This window comes from Phyllosticta capitalensis (genome assembly GCF_038381095.1).
Source record: "Phyllosticta capitalensis strain CBS 128856 chromosome Unknown BKA78scaffold_12, whole genome shotgun sequence".
Classification (NCBI taxonomy): Eukaryota; Fungi; Ascomycota; class Dothideomycetes; order Botryosphaeriales; family Phyllostictaceae; genus Phyllosticta; species Phyllosticta capitalensis.
Genome location: NW_027117450.1, coordinates 1,393,633 through 1,410,499, shown reverse-complemented (window position 1 = coordinate 1,410,499; position 16,867 = coordinate 1,393,633). Strand labels below are relative to the sequence as shown.

The following is a 16,867-nucleotide window of genomic DNA, read 5'->3' as shown; positions in this document are numbered from 1 at the left end:
CGGATATGGATGCCGATGGCCTGGATTATTATCCGCTCAGCTTACTTTGTGTGTGGTCTACCTGCGCTTCAACTTTCTCCCTCTGCTGACTGGAAAGGAAGCGAGCCAGAGTCTGCTGAATTTGGACTTGTTGGTCATGGGAAGACGTCTCCAAAGCCTTGCTTCTCTCACTCTTCACATTCAAACCAACAGCCAAGGTCCCAAGCAGAGCGGACCGAGGTCCAACACCACCGCTGACAACTAGCGCTACGACGGCAGCAAACTGCCGTGGTTGATGGAAGCAGACTGATTATCGACCTGGTTCTTTTCCATTTGAGCGTTAGAACCGTCTCTCGCCTCTAGCAGTCGTCGATCCTCTTGCCAGAAACAGCGGCCAGGCCTCCATCACCAAACAGCGTCACTGCAGACCACACGACGCACCCAAGCCTGTTCTCCTCCCTGCACACCGCAGCCTCGGTGTCCCGCAAAGGAGAAACGAAACAAACTTCGAAGCTGCGTGTCTCTGCGCTTGTTTGCTCTTTGGCCGCTGCCATTTGTCGCATTCGTACCCGCGCTCGGACCCCTGACCGCGCACTCACTCGCCTTTGCTCGCATCCATTCCGAGCTGCGGACAAACGCGTCAAGAGAGTGGCTTTCGCCTTGTATCGTTGCACTCACCAAACGAAGAAATGGAAGAGGGAAAATTAGGCGCTTAGTCTTGCAGCGTGTCGTCGCGGAGACGCCGTCGTCACTTAGCCGTCACCCCCTCTTCCAGTTCCCACTCCCGGCAAGACATGGAATAGACACGCATTTTCGCCATCACTCTTGAAGCGAAGCACTAACAGCTGTCGGAATACGCGGTCGGCCTCGGTCTTCGCGCCTTTGTGGGTCCCGCCATGCCATGCCATGCCATGCCGCCATCTTTACGCATCCGACGCAGGGCGCCGCTAGGTGCTTTGTCTACAGTGTGCATGTCCCGCTGCCACTGCCACGCCACTGCCGAGATGCCGTCGGCGGTTAGCTTGCTTTGATTCAGCGCCAGCGGTAGTGTGATGGCGCTTGCGCTTGTTTGGCGTCGCAGGGCAGGGGTGAAGCGAGTGTCAGCTGATTGCGAGTTGGCGGATCAGCGAGTGCATCTCCAAACTCCCCCTTTACCTGTTTTCTGGCGGAGACGTGGGGGTTTATCTGCATTTCTTTAGGACGGCTGTGAAATGTGAATGGCTTTGGAACGGTTTGCCCGTGCGAGCTTGACGTGTGAGATTTGCTCCCCCACAGCTGTCACTTGGATGCTGACGATGCAGGTTGGTGTTGAGAGCCGTTTGTTTGTTGAGTTCCTGCTCTTGTCTCTTTACATACGACTTCTCAGTGCTTTTGGCGTGTGCTGACCTCAATCGACCAATGTGTGTCGCGGCACGTGCGAGACCGGCGGCTCAGTGGTCACGACTATTATATTTCAAAGGATATAAAAGGTTAAACACTGCCTTTTGAACCAAAGATTCAAGAGTGTCTGAGGGGACTTACTTTCCTCTGGGTTTCGTTGGCTGAGGCCTCCGAATTCAGGAGTCTCAACTTCTGCGGAGCCTCGTCTTACCCTGGCTGTTGAAAGACTTCAGAACGGCATCTTTTCCATCACCAAATCATGGAGACGGACAGCTCGGGGGTAAGTGTTGGAATCCAGCATTTCGGTGTTAGTTGACTCCGACCCAGGAAGCGAATGTCTCCCGCGCAGCAGACGTTTGCAATTCACGGCGAATCCGTGCAAGACTCAAGAGCCGCCGATCCCGTGATTCTAAGTAGCGAATGGTACCCAGGTAGGTATCAAGGTCAAGGCTTCCCGACCGTAGAGATCCCCGCCATAGAGACAGCATGCCTTGCTCGCTTGGCGGGCGATGGCAGATTTTTCGAATTGACGCGCGTACTCCTGTTTCTGGGTTCTGCTGTTGTTTGGCGCACGACTCAGACCTGACTGTGCGGGTGCTCTTGCTCTTCTCGCATCATGCATGGGTAAGCCATCAGTCAGAAAACCGGCCAGTTCTGCTATCATCAACAAGCAATGGAAATTCCGCTCCCAGAGGTCAATGATGCCTGGTGCATAAGCATTCCGCAGACAGCTCCGTTTCGACAAATGGGCAGCCCAAGTAGACAGTTAGAGAACCAGAAACCAAACAGAAAGAGTGGATCCCGATCTTCGAGGGGACTGATGAGTACAACAACTTTTCAATGCAAGAAGAGAAGTCTTCTTGCGTAGTCGGTGTGTCAAGCTGGCTCTTGAGAGGATTTTATATAGGAGTTCCAAGAAGCCCGGAACACTCCTCTTGCGCACGTGAGTGTTGCCTGCAAGATTTCAGGCTCGTGCGTTCACTGCATGGGCAGGCGACACGGTGACTGATCCATCGCGCATGTGGGTTTCTTCAAAATTGGTATCTGCCTCAAGCTTAGCTTTCGACATAGAGCAAGACATGTGATGCTAATGGGTCTTAAAATGACAGGTATAAAGTATCCGACCTTTGCAGACATGAACCTAGGAGTACCACTGTGACTGGCTTCCACAAAACACAGCTTCGTCGATGAAGAAGGAACTGGTCCCTGTGTCTGCCCGCTTGGAGGCCCTTCCACCAAGAAATTTCAGCCAATTTGAAGCTTGACTATCTCGTCAATCATCAAACTCCACGAGCGAAGCGATTGATTCAGGGGTAGCGCTGACAATCAACGTCGCAGTAATCTGCGGGAAACTCGACTCGGGGGATCTACCTCCAATCCGCATAGACCAAGAGGCAGCTGGCATTGTCAGCAGAGATCTGACCGGCTCGAAGATTGTACTTGGACACCACGTGCCGTGGTCATGTATAGCCGTCCTTGTCGCCGCCTTGACGTAGGTACAAAAGCTCCAATGGTTGCGGCAGATCGAGCACATCCACAGTTTGCTGCCTTTCAACCGAAGTACGGCCAGAAGTGCCGACTGTCTGTTCTCCGCAAGATATCAAAACTCAACACTGTGTCGTCGGTTGTGGCTTTTGCTTCTGCGATTTGAAGCCGACGGGATAGAAACAGCTTCTTCGTAAACGACTCAAAACGGCGGCGAAGTTGGTTCAGGGGGGGGGGGGGGGGGGGGGGGGGGGGGTGGAAGGTGCCCATCACAGCTTCCGCGAAGTCACAGGCTCGGTGATGATCCAGATTTCGCGCGCTTGAAGCGAAAACTGAGGAGGTTTGGTGTTCAAAGAGTCGGCGGCTGAATGGCCATTCGCTTGTCCGTGGCTGCTTCCATATAGCCGGTCACCTCAACAAGTGAACACGTGCTGAGACCGCCCAGTCGATAGGTATAAAACCTAACACTCTCGGCGACCAAACTCTCCTTTCACGCAGCACCCCCGACAGCCATGACTGATGCCAACATCTTCATGGAGACTTGCACTTTTGGGACATTCAGTGTCTGCCCTGAGGACCGAGAGTTCGAGATATTCGCGGCGCCAACATGCTACCTTCATCATTCCTCTACAACGGAAAACGATGCAGTCAGAAGATGGTTGTTGACGACAGTGGAGATCCGCGAAGACCATTTCTGAATTCGCAGAGGCACCAGCAGCTCCTATGAGCTGTCGCCTGCGCAAAGGGTCTGATTCGTCTGTCAAATGAAGCCAAATCGATCACTCGCAGCCTTTGCCTACCTAGTGCAAGAGAATCCCGTGATTCTCGCCCGTTCGCAGGTATAAAAGGAAATCCTGGCAGCAACTATGGTCTACGACCACAACGCATCTTTTTTCGTTACCACCGGGGATTCAACTCGAGGAAAAAAATTCACTGCCGTCGGTCTTTTGCTTCTCTCTTTGAACCGAATCTTGGAAGACTCGCTGCCGACCCCCAGAATCTCCAAGATACTCATTCCAATACTCAGCTTACCTCCCCATCATCACCGCGCGACAACAGAACCCACCGGGAGCGTCGAGCCGCGACTGTCATCTTCGTGTCTTACTGCGCCTCTCCATTTATTCGTATATAGTCAACACTCTATAAGAAGCTCGGCCTTATTGTCTTTGCCGGGAAGATGCAAGCTTTCCATGTGTCCGCATTGCGGCAGTCGCACCGATGGTTTTGAGCACAAGGCTTTGTCAGCGTGGTTGAATGAGAGGTTGAGGTACTCGCGGGTCGGGAGGGATTGGCCAGATGACTTTGTGCTCTCAGCAGCAGTGCTGCAAAAGAGACATTTTGAAGATGTTGCTCTTCCAAAATCTCGAACGAGTTGCTCGTGGAGAGGGTACCTATGGCGGAGCTGGCAGCCATCGGCGGAAGGAAATGCCTTGCAGAGACCGGAGGGCGGAGGAAGGAGCGGCAGCGAACGTGCGCTCGAGTGTCAGTTCCTTATAAGCAGTGGGCATCTACGGTTCTGCAGTCGTGGAAGGTGCGGAAGGCGCGCTAGCGAGGTGGTGATGTTCCGCCTGCGCCCACAAACACACCAAAACCAAACACCATCTTCGCCACCTCCAAAGGTCACACTCTTAGCGTCAGCTTCGGTGAGATTTCACTCGCCATTGATGCAAAGATGGCTGCAAACTCAGGCGGCAATTCTCAACTGGCTGGTGGGCATCTCTCTCAACGTGCGTCGCGTCGTGTGAATTTGCAAAGTGGAACCGCTGACAACTCTGCAGACACTGACAACACGAGGTTAGGACAGCTTCAGCAACACTTCACAGATGAAGAGCTCCGTGAGTACTTCTTGATCGTCTGTTTTGCTCTTCTGACAGCCATTAGTGCACGTCCAGAGGCTCATAGACCTCTTTGCCTTGAGCCAGGGTATCAGGCTTCCAACGCTACCGAGCTTACACCCACCCAGTAATCCTGAGGAGATTCCGTTCTGGGTAGCAGTAAGAGACGAGAGGCGTCGCCGTTACGCCATTGCTCGACAATCTCACCCCATTCAGACCCAGCAGGCTGCTGCCGGCGAGCGTCCTGTTCAAGCAGCAAGTGGCATGGCCCCGCAAATGTCCCGAGCGACTTTTGCCAACCAGAATCCCATGAGTGTCAGTGGTACGCAAGCGATGGGTCCGATTCGTTTTCCAGCCAGCGGCATGCCATCGACGCAGTCCGCAAGTCCCTTTACGAATCCCAATCTACCTGCTCTGAACCAGCAGGCTCCTGATGGCGCACGTCCTGGTCGAGGAGCTACGAACCCCAATCTCCCTGCTCCGAATCAACGGGTTCCTATTGGCATACGTCCTGGTCTAGGAGCAAGCGGCAGAGTCCCATCTTTTCCGCAAAGGACTCTTCCCAGCCAGCATCCCATGGGCGCTCATGGCACGCAGACGGTGGGTACAGCTCGTTTTCCAACCAGCGGCGCAACTGCATCGACACAGTCTGCGGGTCTTGTGTCATTTGGACGTGCCAATCCTCGCGCCCCGAACCAGCAGGCTACTGCTAGCGCACATCCTGCTCAAGCAACGAGTAGCATGGCCGCTCCACAGTCGCCTCATCTGCCAGACAGCACGAGGAATCAATCTTCGCGCCAACCTCCACAGGTCGTGATTCGTACCCGCGGGACTCGCTCCACTGTGCCTGCCGCCGTGGCAGAGCAAAAGGTGGAAGCCAAGGACGATAAGAGAACCGAGGACGACCACACTCAAGGCACCAAGCGTCCTGCCAGCGAACCTTTTACTGAGCAAGAGTCCAAGCGTCTTGACGGCCCTTTGCCGAAGCGCAAGAAACAGGACCAGGAGGGTACAAAATTTCCGGTCTTTTTCCTCGTAAATGACCTGAGAGTCCGGTCCTACACCCTCATGGCAGTTTCCCCTGAAAAAGAGGCGGTGGTCAACTCTGTACTCCTGGGTATCAGAAGGGTGGCTCGGGCCAAGTACGCCCAATCCTTCAAATCCTGGTGCAACGGAAAAAGCGAATCATGCCTATGCCATTACGTCTTTCACAAAGAGGGCGCCAAGAATATGGCGTGGCAAGACGACGCGCCACACAAGGTGGCTTGTTTGGGTTGTGTCGGGAGACAGGAACCTTGTGTCATCCTGGACGTGGACGACCAAAACGAAACCATTTTCCTCGTCCTTCCCCGGCCGGCCCCCTCCGATTCCACGGCTTCCGTCTGGTTGTCATGAATTTTGCTTCGATATTTGCCTTGCAGCGCCACAGTGTCTTTCGCAACGTTGCGAATGTTGCCCCCCAAGTGGGCTGTACCAGAAGGTGTTGACAGTGGCCCAGCATAAATTTTCAAGAAAGAGGTCAGGGAGTTTTCTTCGAGTTGCGTCTGGGGGGGAATCGGCAAGGGGAATTTTCGTTTCTTCGGGAGGAGGGCAGAGCGTTCATCTTCCTTTGTAGCGACAACTCTCTCCCTTGTTCGTCTGTCGCTTGGCATAGCGGAAGGATAATGGAGCGATTTCAGACCTTGACAAAGTGCATCAAACATGTGTACAAAGTGACCAACAAGGAGACAGGAGCTCGTGAGAATATCCTCGACCCAAAAGCAACGCAGTATCCCTTGTTCCGGCTGTCCGAGCGAAAGCAATTGCTGTCGAATTCACGGGTTTGGCGGCACACTGCGAGGTCCCCATGTCATAGTGGAAGAGCAACAAGAGAAAGACAAAGGCTCGTTCTTCTGGTGACCGACAGCTCACAGACTGACGTTGGGATGGAGTTGCGGAGGCGAGGCGGGCCGCTGGGCCGTCTGTCGGCTTCGGCTAGCACGATCTAGTCCGTTTTGGGCCTACTGTCTGGGTTGACCGCATCGTGGTTTCTCTCTCTGTCATCGACCTCGCCGCTCTTGATTTGGTGCTTCCCTTTGCTGAAGTCGAGTTTCGAATTTCGAGTCTTGTTCCCTAGCCGTCTTGGAATTCCTCAATCTTTGCATCGGCGTTGTCCTGAAATCTTTATCATCGCTCTCCGATGACAATCCCTCAAGGATAGGGTCGTGTCCGAAATGGCAAAATCATTGGAACGACTGCGTCGGCAGCATGACCACTACCGCTGCGATCACCGGACTGCCGGCCGCTGATGACGTCAATGAAGCCGACTTCCTTAGGGCAAAACAGAGTATATAAACCGCTTCCTTCTGCCATTTCTCACCACGCATTCCTCACCGGATCACTTTGCCTGGTGAGAGACTTCGGAAGACTCCCTTTACTGCTCTGTGGAGATATCTGATGAAAAGGCAATTCACTTTTGTTATTCCGACCTTTTTGCTTCAGGGGTTCACTCTCTGCTCCTCTGAAAAGACGATTTATCGCCGCCATTATGGCCAAAAAATGAAAAGAATTATTTCAGCGTGAGCTTAGCGAGTAGCACCACGCCTTTGCTCCATAATGCAACTGCTTATTCTGCGAGGACTTCCCATAGTCCCAGGTTGGTCCGCTCGAGATGCCGGTGTTCCTGCGTCAGTGTCGAAGGGTTTTGATCGCGGTCAATCACTTTGTCGCTGACATTTTCCAGCCCTAACACAAATCTATCTGTGCTAATATCACACACTGACAGAGCTTGTGACTCGAGGCCAGGTGAAACCACCTGTTGCAGTCGACTGCCTTGACTATGAAAGCCCCAGCTCACGCTCGACAGAGAGCTCGATTCAGGAATCTGTTTGCCTGGACTCTGTGGAAATTGCCGAGTGCTTCCACTACTTGCCCTCTTTGTTGGGTACGCCGAGTGCGAGGCTGAAGTTTTGGTCGTTGTCCCGTTCCGTTCCCTCTCCCTCCCCATCCGCATTTTGCGCCATTCCCCTCTTCTCACTACAGCACTGACTGACGGGCTTCGCCTTCATTTCCTAGCAACGACGAAGCACACTTTGGGGGTATTATGAGCTCTTCTTACTTGTCAGGCAGTCGGCGCAAGGCTCGTAACACCCTCTGCCGCCTCATCGACTTCCTCGACTATAAAAACCCCTTGATTTGCGCAGGATAGAGAGCTCCAGACTTGTCAGTCTGCGCTGACTGAAAGAACCAGAGGAAGTCCAATCAACTGTGCGTCGGTCCTAGGTCACTACGTCATCTAACTTTTCAACTTTTGTTTAGTTCGGCGCTCCTACCCACCCTTCCGGAGTTTGCTTTGTTTTGCGCTCTTCTCCCTTTCCTTTCCCTTCGCTGCGACTAAGAACTGACTGGTGCAGTTCATCACCATGCCCCCACAACGTTGCAGGGCGTTTCAGGGGCACTTTAGAGGAGAAACTGACGGCCAACATCATCTGATTCATTCCCCTGATTCACCCGTCACGAGGTAAAGCGTGAGCCTCGTCACACCACCTCTTGAACGCAAGTATAAAAGCCCCAGCCTACGCGCGATGGAAAGTTCAAGTCCAGGCTCCAGCCAGTGCGTCTGCATCGACCTCACGAACGACACCAAGACAGCATGGTTACTGTCCGTCGGTCCCGACGTTGACAGGCAGATGGACTTTGGGTTGGTTCTCATGCCTGCGATTCTACCTCTCGACTACTTCCTTTCGCCGTTCCTTCCCTTGTTCAAGGTGCGGCATTGACTAACGAGCTTCATCTTCATCTAAGGGGAATGATGAAGCGCACCTCAGGGGCTGAGTGGGCCCCAACATCGTTTTCCCCACGCTCACCAGTCACGAGGGAATCGGCGAACCATCCAGCTGCTGCTGGCGCGGAACTTGTGCACCACCTAAAACCTCGACTTCTGAGTATAAAAAGCCCAGCCCTCAACCCTCACAGTCGTGAGAGCACACCAACAGACTCCGGGCGCATCGTCAAGACGCACACCAAGAGCATTCAGACTGGGTCCTCTTGGTTCTGTCTTGCTACCGTACGCAAAAGGACAAACTTCTGTGCTTGGTTTTTGCCGCTCTCACCGTGTCCTCAGGGGTTTGATATGATCCTTACTTCTATTCGTTGAGTTGTGGCTGGAACCGTCAATACCATTCCTCCGCCACACTGAAGCTCAAAATCTCAGGGGTATGGTGATGGGCAACATCCTCTCAAACCGATCCCCTCGTTTCTCCAGTGATGGGTCTACCTCGTCCGCTTGTGCATGAGCAGTCTCTCTCGCAAGGGCGTCGCGGGTGGCAGGTGTATGGGAGTGCGCGTGACCTGAGACTGACTTCGATTCCAAAATTTCCCCATGGCAGTGCCCCAGCACCGCCGCATACTCGACGGCGGTATAAAAGACTTCCCTCCTCTTCCTTCACCGTACTAAAGCTCCAGCTGCACCCATCTCTCTCGCCTCATCGGAACGTAGAGGGTTGATACTGGCGTGCTGTGCTGTTGTTGTCTCGGGCGACTGCTGTCTCTGGCTTCTGGTACCCGAGACATGCCCCAAGACGCACTTTGGGGATGTTGGCTCCATCCACATCTTCGCCGTTCCCCCTCCAACGCCACAATGCAGCAAGCGCCTCGGAAAAGCATCGCCATCACCCAGCAATGCCGAAGCCCAGCTCACACTCATTGGAACGTGGTGATGAACATCGGTCGGTGCCTTGTCGCTGCCGTTGAACCCCCTGTTGTCGTGTCTTCTGTCCTCGCAGGTAGGAATTTTTTATGCCGATCCAGGAGATCAGACAACTGTTCGAGTGGCTGCTTTGTCGAAAGAAAGCATCAAATCCTTGTACCATGGATACACAGGGAGCAGTCATCAACATGCCGAATAGTGCAAGGACAACTACAGGTATCTGAATTTGATAGTATGACTGGTGATGCACTGCCGTCGCCCATCTCTTCTAGAATCTCTTCTGTCACAATCTGCCCAACGTCCTCCCCCCTGCACGTTTTCGCGATTCCGCCAGCTTCCAGGAGTTGCCGACTTCACAGCTTGCGCTTCTTCTTCGCAGGCTCGGCCGGTTCCTTTGGCTTGCATGCCTCTGTCTTGGCCTCCAGCTCGTCCATCTTCGTCATCATCTCCGAGATGTCTTTCCAAACCGAGTCCAAGCCCTTCCTGACGTCCTCGCAATCGGCAGGTGCAAGTTTGCATTCCCAAAGCTTTAGCTCAAGCCTCAACTTTTGCAACTCCAGCTCACGCCTCCTCACGCCAATCTTTGCTTTGTCTTCGAAATGATTGTCCAATTCCTCCATGACTTTGTTGCACTCGTCGTGATCTGCAATTTTGCGCTTGTATTCACTCAAATTGGCCTCGCAAGCTAAGATCCTGTCTTCCAGCTCAACGAGCTTCAATTGCTGCTTCTCCAAGACTTTGTAGAAAGAGTCCAACTCGAGCCGGAGGCACATGCATGCGTCGTGACCTGCAAGGATTGGTGAGAAATGCGCTAATGCGTCAATCCCTCCGTTGTCAGGGCCTGAACTTACCGCATTCTGGAAGCGGTGGCAAGTCTATGGAGGGTCGCCATTCAGGAATGTTGCGGCGGCTGGTCGGACCGGGGACCCTGGGTGGCGGCGGCAGCGGTGGCGGCGTGACGCTCTGCTGGCGCAGTTTGCTTATCCAGTAACTGAAGGTCATCTCGGGACGCTTGGGTGCATCGGTGGCAGCAGAGTCGTGGGCAGCATAGTCGTGGGCAGCAGAGTCGTTGACTGCAGAACCGTCGGCAGCAGAACGGTTGACAGCGGGGTCGTTGGCAGCAGAGTCGTTGGCGGCAGAGGTGTTGACAGGAGAGTCGTTGGCGGCGGAGTCCTTGTCTGTCACTCTGTGAGCCAGCAGTTACCCACATCATGGCCATCTTCTCTCACCTTCGCAAGGCTCAGGACTTGAGGCGTCGACCAGAGAAGGCGGCATGGTTGATGTGGTTCTCGTCGTTTATCCAGGCTCAAGAATTGGACGTGAACAGGTCGGGAGGAGGCCAAGAGGTCAAGTCAATGTCAAGGGAGCGGAGTGTCAGTTGTTGAAAGGCAGCGTCGAGAGCGGCTGCTTCTCTCGATGCGGGGTAGTGGTGCTCAGGGGGAAGCCGCGCTCCAGGGGAAGCTGCACTTCAGGGTAGTCGCGTTCGTGGGCACGCGTCGACACCTCGCCTCCCCTACACCTATCGTCGGTTTTGAAAAGCTCCAGGCGGGCGCTACTGCCTCGCCATCACATGCTGTTGCTGTGCTGCCGCTTCAACTCTCACCTCGTCAGGGGCACAAGGAGTTATCGGAGGACGCGCCACTTCAGCACCACAAAGCGACACACATGTGCAGGACCACAGCATAGTCGTAGACTGGCGAAAAGCAGTAAGCGACCACCCCACGGGACAAGGGACTGCGATTCCTCGAGCTGGGTATCATTAATTATGCGTCTTTCTACAGCGTGTGCAAACAAACACCAAAACACGTTTCATGCCGACGACGACAGCCATCCGCCAAGATTGCTCTTGAAGCCATCATTCTACGTCGACCCCGAGTTGTCTGCGCACGAAAACGCCGACCCTGCACAAGCCAGTCAGTTGGGTATACTCAGGGGTACTGAAGAAAGGGAAACGTACCAATCTCGCCATTATTATACTCGTCAATGATTTGCTGAATGGTGCCATAGGCGCCACCCACGAGGAAAAAGCAGCCCAGCAGGATCAAGAACCAGTGGAACCAGTACGCGACCTGCTGGGCGGGGGTGCCCTTGCGCCAGCTGCCGTAGTCAAACAGCCAGAGCCAGCCGGGCAGGGCGATGGCGAGCGGCGCGAAGCAGATGGAGCCGGCCAGGGCCAGGATGTTGTTGAAGATGGGCACGCCCTGGGAGATGACAAAGGAGATGGCGCCGAGGACGGTGGTGCAGCCGAGCCACGTCGTCCAGTGGATGACGGTGCCGTGCTGGAGGTGGCGGCTGTTGCGCAGGATGCGGACGAAGACGTACTTGGCGGCGACGTGCAGGTACAGACACGCCGACACGATGAGCCCGATCATGCCGACGCCGTAGGACACCTTTTTGATGGTGGAGCCCGCGGAGCCGAGCGACGGCGACGCTACCCATTGCCCGCACCAGCGGTACACGACGAGCGAGAAGGAGAGGTACGCCGCCGTCACGAAGCTCATACATGTGTACAGCGCCTTCTTGTAGTCGCGCGGATTGTGCATCTCCGAGATGACGGGCAGGAAGGCCGACGTGCCGGCCGACGAGACGAAGATGTTGACGCTGGCCGTGATGCCCGCGACGAACGTAGGGCTCGCAATCGCCATGTAGCCCAGCTCATACGGTCCAGTCTGCGGCGCTGCGGCGGGCCGGTCTCGAGTCGTAACAGCAACGACGATGATCAGGACGGCGACGAATATACTGATGAAGCCGGCCCAGGTGAGCCAGGAAATTTGCTCGAATTTGCGGACAGAGGCGGCCACGATGACGACGGCTGTTGCGACAAAGGCGAACCAAACGGTACAGGCGCCGTGTTCAGAGAGAGCGTTGATACCGGTTGCGACACCGATGATTCCGGAGCTGGTGCAGAGAATGTAGCTGGGAAAGTTAGCTATGCGCCGCAGAAGCAGTCCAAGTCCTTACGCAATGATGAACATGACGCCGGTGAGCTCGCGCAGAGCGACGCCCCCCACATGTTCCGCCATGTCTGCTATCGAGTGGCAGTGGGCGTGGTTATTGCGAAAGTTGCCCTGGATGACGGCCGTGTACGTGTTCAGAACGCCAAAAGCAACAACGCACAAAGCACCTCCTACAGCGCCGAGATCGTGCATGGCCAAAGGGATGCTCAAGACACCAGTGGCGAAGATAATCTTGAGGAAAATGACTGTAGCTTTGACCTACGCGGCGTCAGTGATGTTCGCGCAGGTAGCTCGCAAACATACCCATCCAACAGTGCGAAAGTCGACGCCGTCCGCCGTCTTCTTGAACACCTCAAAGTCATCCTGGTCCTGAGGCTTCTCGTCGTACACATAAATTTTTGTATCCTCTACGCTGCCGTTAGCGCGGGACGGAGCATTCGAAATGTCCAAACTGCGTTTCTTTTCCTCTTCCATGACGAACGAAGATGCAATGACGGCGGAGAAAATGCAGGTTCGGAGAAAAGGCCAGCTGCAGAGGAACGAGACGCACCATATTTTATGACGCTGCCGGGCATTGCCAGCGCGTTATCAAGAGGAGGATAGATAGTCATGGCAGGCAGGCCAAGTGCGGTGCCGGGGGTGATAAGGCCGGTTCCAAGTGTCTCCCCACTCTTAGCATAGCACGTAGGTTGTCAGATCTGTCGATGAAGCCAGACAACATCGAGAATTGGCCCAACGACGCACAACCAATACCACGCGAACATGACCGAACGGGCTGCTTTTGAGGTTTCTAAAATGCTGCTGCGTGTGGCTGGCATGGACCTTTCCGAATGTGCCGGGCGAGAGAGTTTCCTAGCTTGCTTCTTGCCCGCCCTGCTCTACCCTGCACCGCCCATGTGTTGCTCCAAGCTCTTCCCCGTCTCCCACATGCCCGTTCGCGCGGGTGGTTGTGGTGCGGTCTCGTCCGGTTCTGGCCCGGCCAGCAAATCGCCATCTCGTGGTCGCCATCTGCTTCTCAAAGTCGATGATAAGAAACGACATGACAACAGCTCCACGATAGGAAGTCGCCCCAGTTTTCCTTGGTCAATCTCCACGCTCGCCCCCACAACCCCAGAGCTGCTCGTCAGTCGTTCTTGCACGGCTTATTCAACCCTCCATAAGCAGCACCACCATCACCGTATGCCCTGATTTTGAGTTGCGGCCCCCGGCCTCTGAAAGCTTCGTCTGCGGGAACAAGTTCGCCACCAGGGCCCCGCTGCGTGCTTGATCCCTGCTCTTCGTCCCAAAAACTGCACTCCTCGAGCCGGGACCATAGACAATGGTCGCGGTAGGGCTGAACTCGGGCCTGCAAACTCTATGCACACAAAGCGTGCGCGCTCCGTGCCACGTGGGGAATGGCACCTTCCTTGAGCTCGGGCGGGTCCAATGGTTCGCGGCCATGGAGGCCGGGTGGCTGTGCGATGCGATGCGATGCTATGCGATGCCATCATCTTGTTTTTCGATGTCTGTCTGCATTCGAGTCGCGGAGCGCAATTGAATTTTACGAATGGTTTGAGACGCCTGTCAGTCTGCCAGCGTGAGACGCAGACAGCGCCCCCGGCGTGCCTGACCGTCCTGATCGCCCTCTCCACGAAATATCCCAAGCTGGCGGGTAGCCGATTCATGAAAGACTGCCTGACATGTCAGGTGCTTTCGCTGCGTTAGGTGGTGATGGCGCCATCTACCCGTGATGCGAGCGACCTCGACGCGGTGATCCGGGAATTCGTTTCCTTGTTTCGCGACGCGACGGCGTTCCGACGATTTGTGAGAGCCATTGGCGTGCTTGAGCGAGGTGTTGCGATCGGAGGGGAGTGAGCGGGGGGCACACGTTTTAGAGTCTTTTGCAATGGAGAAGAGGCTGGTGGTTGCGAGAAGGTTTGGTGTGGCATGGAGGGAATTACTAATGCAGTCGTGCTATAGGTCCGGCGGTAGAAGATGCTCTCTTCGCGATCGCATTAAGAAAGATGCATATTTTCCGTATGTACGTACCTCCTCTAATTGTACACCCAGCCACCGAATGCTGCTCTAACCCGGCCGCCCGTTCCACGCATTGCCCGCCCAGTAATCGCACTCCTTCTTCGGCGCTAAGTCATCCAACTCAACCTTCTCCTCCTCATACCCCAAATCCAGCACCTGCAAGCCGTCGTCCTTGACCTCGGTCTGCGGCACCTCCTTCATGCCGCTCTTCCTGAAGCGATTGGGGTCGGCCTCCCTCGCAAAGCTCGAAATGAGGCTCTGGATCTTGCCCGACAGCCCGCGATGCAGCGGATTGCTAAAGTCGATGTCAATGTCGATTTCCAGCCGCGGCTTCTCGTCCAGCCCCAGCGCCGCGTTGAAGTCGAGCTTCTTGTGGAACGAGATGCCCGGCCGCAGCCAGTTGAGAAACGTGTCTTGCGCGTGCACCGCCGGGAGTGCTGAGAGCCGATAGATGCGCACCGAGCCGCCGTTTTTGGCGTACGCAGCAGCCATCCAGCGCACGTTGCAGTTGACTGCGTAGTGCGCAAGGCAGTGTGACGTGCGCTTGAACGCGCTCTGCCCGGGTTTGTCTGGGTACAGCGAGTACAGCTCGTCCTTGCCGGCCTTGGTAATGTTTGGGAACGACTGGGTGACGAGATTGTCAAAGTCCTTATCCGACTTGATACTAGATGAAAAGGTGAGGCCCTCATTTTCGTGGTGCGAGATGAGGAGCGAGATGCCGGGATAAAAGTTGCCCTTGCGTAACTCGTTCAGGGGGAGATCGCGAATGTACGAGTTGTCGATAGCTGGGCCGAAGCCAAACCGTCCGACTGGCGCGTTCATGACGGTGTCCACATTGGCCTTTTGAAGGGCGTCGGCTGGCACTTTGCGCAAGCATTCAATGCCCTTTCCGCGGCACTGAACTTTGCCTGCAAAGTCTTGGAACGACGTTTCCATGCTCTGCGCGTCATACACTGGCAAAAAGGCCGGACTGTTCAAGATGGCCCGCTGGAACAGAGGGTTCGACTTGCCGCCCTCGGCCACGACGTGGTGCATGATGGAGCTGCCGCCGGATGAGAGTCCAAACGCAGTGACCTTGTTCTTGTCCCCGCCAACGAGGCCAATGTAGTCCTGGATCCACTGTAAAACAGCTCGCTGGTCATGAAGGCCCAGGTTGGACGTGGCCTCCTTTTCCACAGTTGGTCCAGTCAAAAAGCCCCATGCGCCCATCTGCCTGGTCAGATTGATTCTTTGTTGAAATATGACTACTTACGCGGTGATTTCCAGCCACATAAATCAGGTTGTTGTCGGAATTTTCGAGCCACAGCCCGGTTTGATATCTTTCGAGTCAGCTTTGTCTAGCAGTCAAACGGTCGACTTACAGGAACCAGTCCTTGGATCCAAACACTGCGCCGTGTGAGTACTTGTCTTGAATATCAGGATATCAACTTACCATAACCGCCAGGATAGATGAAATTCAGCACGGACAAATCCTTGACCTCTCCCCTAGCTGCCTTTCCCGGAACATAAACATCCAGAAAGAGACAATCCTCCGAAGTCGGCTGGTTGTTTTCAAAATACCACGACAAAACTGCCCAAATTAATGCCAGCCCCTTCACACCGGTTGACCCACTTACAGCTACTCGTCTGCGCCTGATGGCACGCAGTTCCGACGCTGCCATCCTGCAACTTGGTCTCCTTTGGCGGCGGCTGCGGCTTCTGCCAACGCAAGCCATCCGTCGGCGCGGCGGCAAACCTGACATTGGCAAAACGGTAGTACTGCATGCGGTGAGCAAGAGATAAAGCAACGAGCCCGCGTCACAAACGCACGTCTTTGTCCTTGTTGTACTCTTTGGCGCGGTAGGCGGCGTACGGGAGGTTAAGGATTGGCAAGGCGTCTGCGCCGCCGGCATCGCGGGGAAAGGATATGCCCGGGGGAGGAGAGGGGGCAGCCAGCGCTGCCGTCGCAAAGAAGAGATGCACCAGCGAAAAGAAGGAAAACAGCGACATTTTGATTTGTTAAGGAACGACTGAAGGGAATGACGATCTTTTACAGAATTCGAGAGAGCGTTGCACCGCTTTTTTGTCGACGTTTGGCAGGCATTTTTCCACAGCCTACTGCAACGGTCGCCGTGTATGTGTTCATTTCACCACAGCCACATGTCCGCCATTAGTGGCTGTGGCCCTCGATCTTGGTCGTTTTACCTTCGTAAGGCAGCAAGGTTCGCCCTGGACTGGGTATATGGGAGATTTGGACATGTCGACATCTTTTTTCCTGCAGTCGATCATGACGAGTCGATGTTGCGACAGAGGAGCGGCTTGCTGTGGAGCCGTGGCGTTGCAGAGAACAAACATGTGTTTGTGCAAAGTTCAAAAAGATCAAAGTGTCTGAGCAAGCTACCCAGATGATGGTGACGAGAGAGTGCTAATTTTGGAAGGTTGTCAAGCTTCCATCCCTGACCATGCGGCAGGCTCTCAGGTACTCCCGCTGTAAGCCGCCATCCCAGCGGATGAAGTCGAATTGAGCCTCTCGCGGAATTTTGCAAGTC

At 54.8% G+C, this 16,867-nt stretch overlaps 5 protein-coding genes across 5 annotated transcripts; 1 reads left to right on the top strand and 4 right to left on the bottom strand.

The window, feature by feature from the left end:
* Positions 1-4,516: 4,516 nt before the first annotated feature.
* Positions 4,517-6,169, top strand: BKA78DRAFT_347658 (uncharacterized protein; the record flags this gene model as incomplete). The annotated part of the gene is made up of 3 exons (XM_066890567.1): positions 4,517-4,571; positions 4,623-4,679; positions 4,726-6,169. The coding sequence occupies 3 exons, from the start codon at positions 4,517-4,519 to the stop codon at positions 6,072-6,074; spliced, it is 1,461 nt and encodes a 486-aa protein (XP_066739425.1). The 3' UTR covers positions 6,075-6,169.
* Positions 6,170-9,719: 3,550 nt separating this feature from the next.
* On the bottom strand, positions 9,720-10,641 carry BKA78DRAFT_347657 (uncharacterized protein; the record flags this gene model as incomplete). The annotated part of the gene is made up of 3 exons (XM_066890566.1): positions 9,720-10,153; positions 10,218-10,544; positions 10,596-10,641. The coding sequence occupies 3 exons, from the start codon at positions 10,639-10,641 to the stop codon at positions 9,720-9,722; spliced, it is 807 nt and encodes a 268-aa protein (XP_066739424.1).
* Positions 10,642-11,226: 585 nt separating this feature from the next.
* On the bottom strand, positions 11,227-12,797 carry BKA78DRAFT_334048 (amino acid transporter; the record flags this gene model as incomplete). The annotated part of the gene is made up of 5 exons (XM_066890160.1): positions 11,227-11,267; positions 11,324-12,282; positions 12,328-12,581; positions 12,627-12,698; positions 12,735-12,797. 5 exons carry the CDS (start codon positions 12,795-12,797, stop codon positions 11,227-11,229), a joined length of 1,389 nt encoding a protein of 462 aa, XP_066739423.1.
* A 504-nt stretch (positions 12,798-13,301) lies between these two features.
* On the bottom strand, positions 13,302-14,197 carry BKA78DRAFT_56721 (uncharacterized protein). The gene has a single exon (XM_066893385.1). It carries the CDS (start codon positions 13,985-13,987, stop codon positions 13,496-13,498), a length of 492 nt encoding a protein of 163 aa, XP_066739422.1. The 5' UTR covers positions 13,988-14,197; the 3' UTR covers positions 13,302-13,495.
* A 190-nt stretch (positions 14,198-14,387) lies between these two features.
* BKA78DRAFT_300164 (Carboxylesterase) lies at positions 14,388-16,328 on the bottom strand (the record flags this gene model as incomplete). Its single annotated transcript, XM_066887152.1, has 6 exons — positions 14,388-15,548; positions 15,592-15,658; positions 15,701-15,725; positions 15,772-15,909; positions 15,956-16,097; positions 16,149-16,328. 6 exons carry the CDS (start codon positions 16,326-16,328, stop codon positions 14,388-14,390), a joined length of 1,713 nt encoding a protein of 570 aa, XP_066739421.1.
* Positions 16,329-16,867: the final 539 nt, after the last annotated feature.

Coding starts and splice junctions, on each gene's coding strand:
- BKA78DRAFT_56721 (XM_066893385.1), bottom strand. CDS start 13,987: ATGAATCGGCTACCCGCCAGCTTGGGATATTTCGTGGAGAGGGCGATC.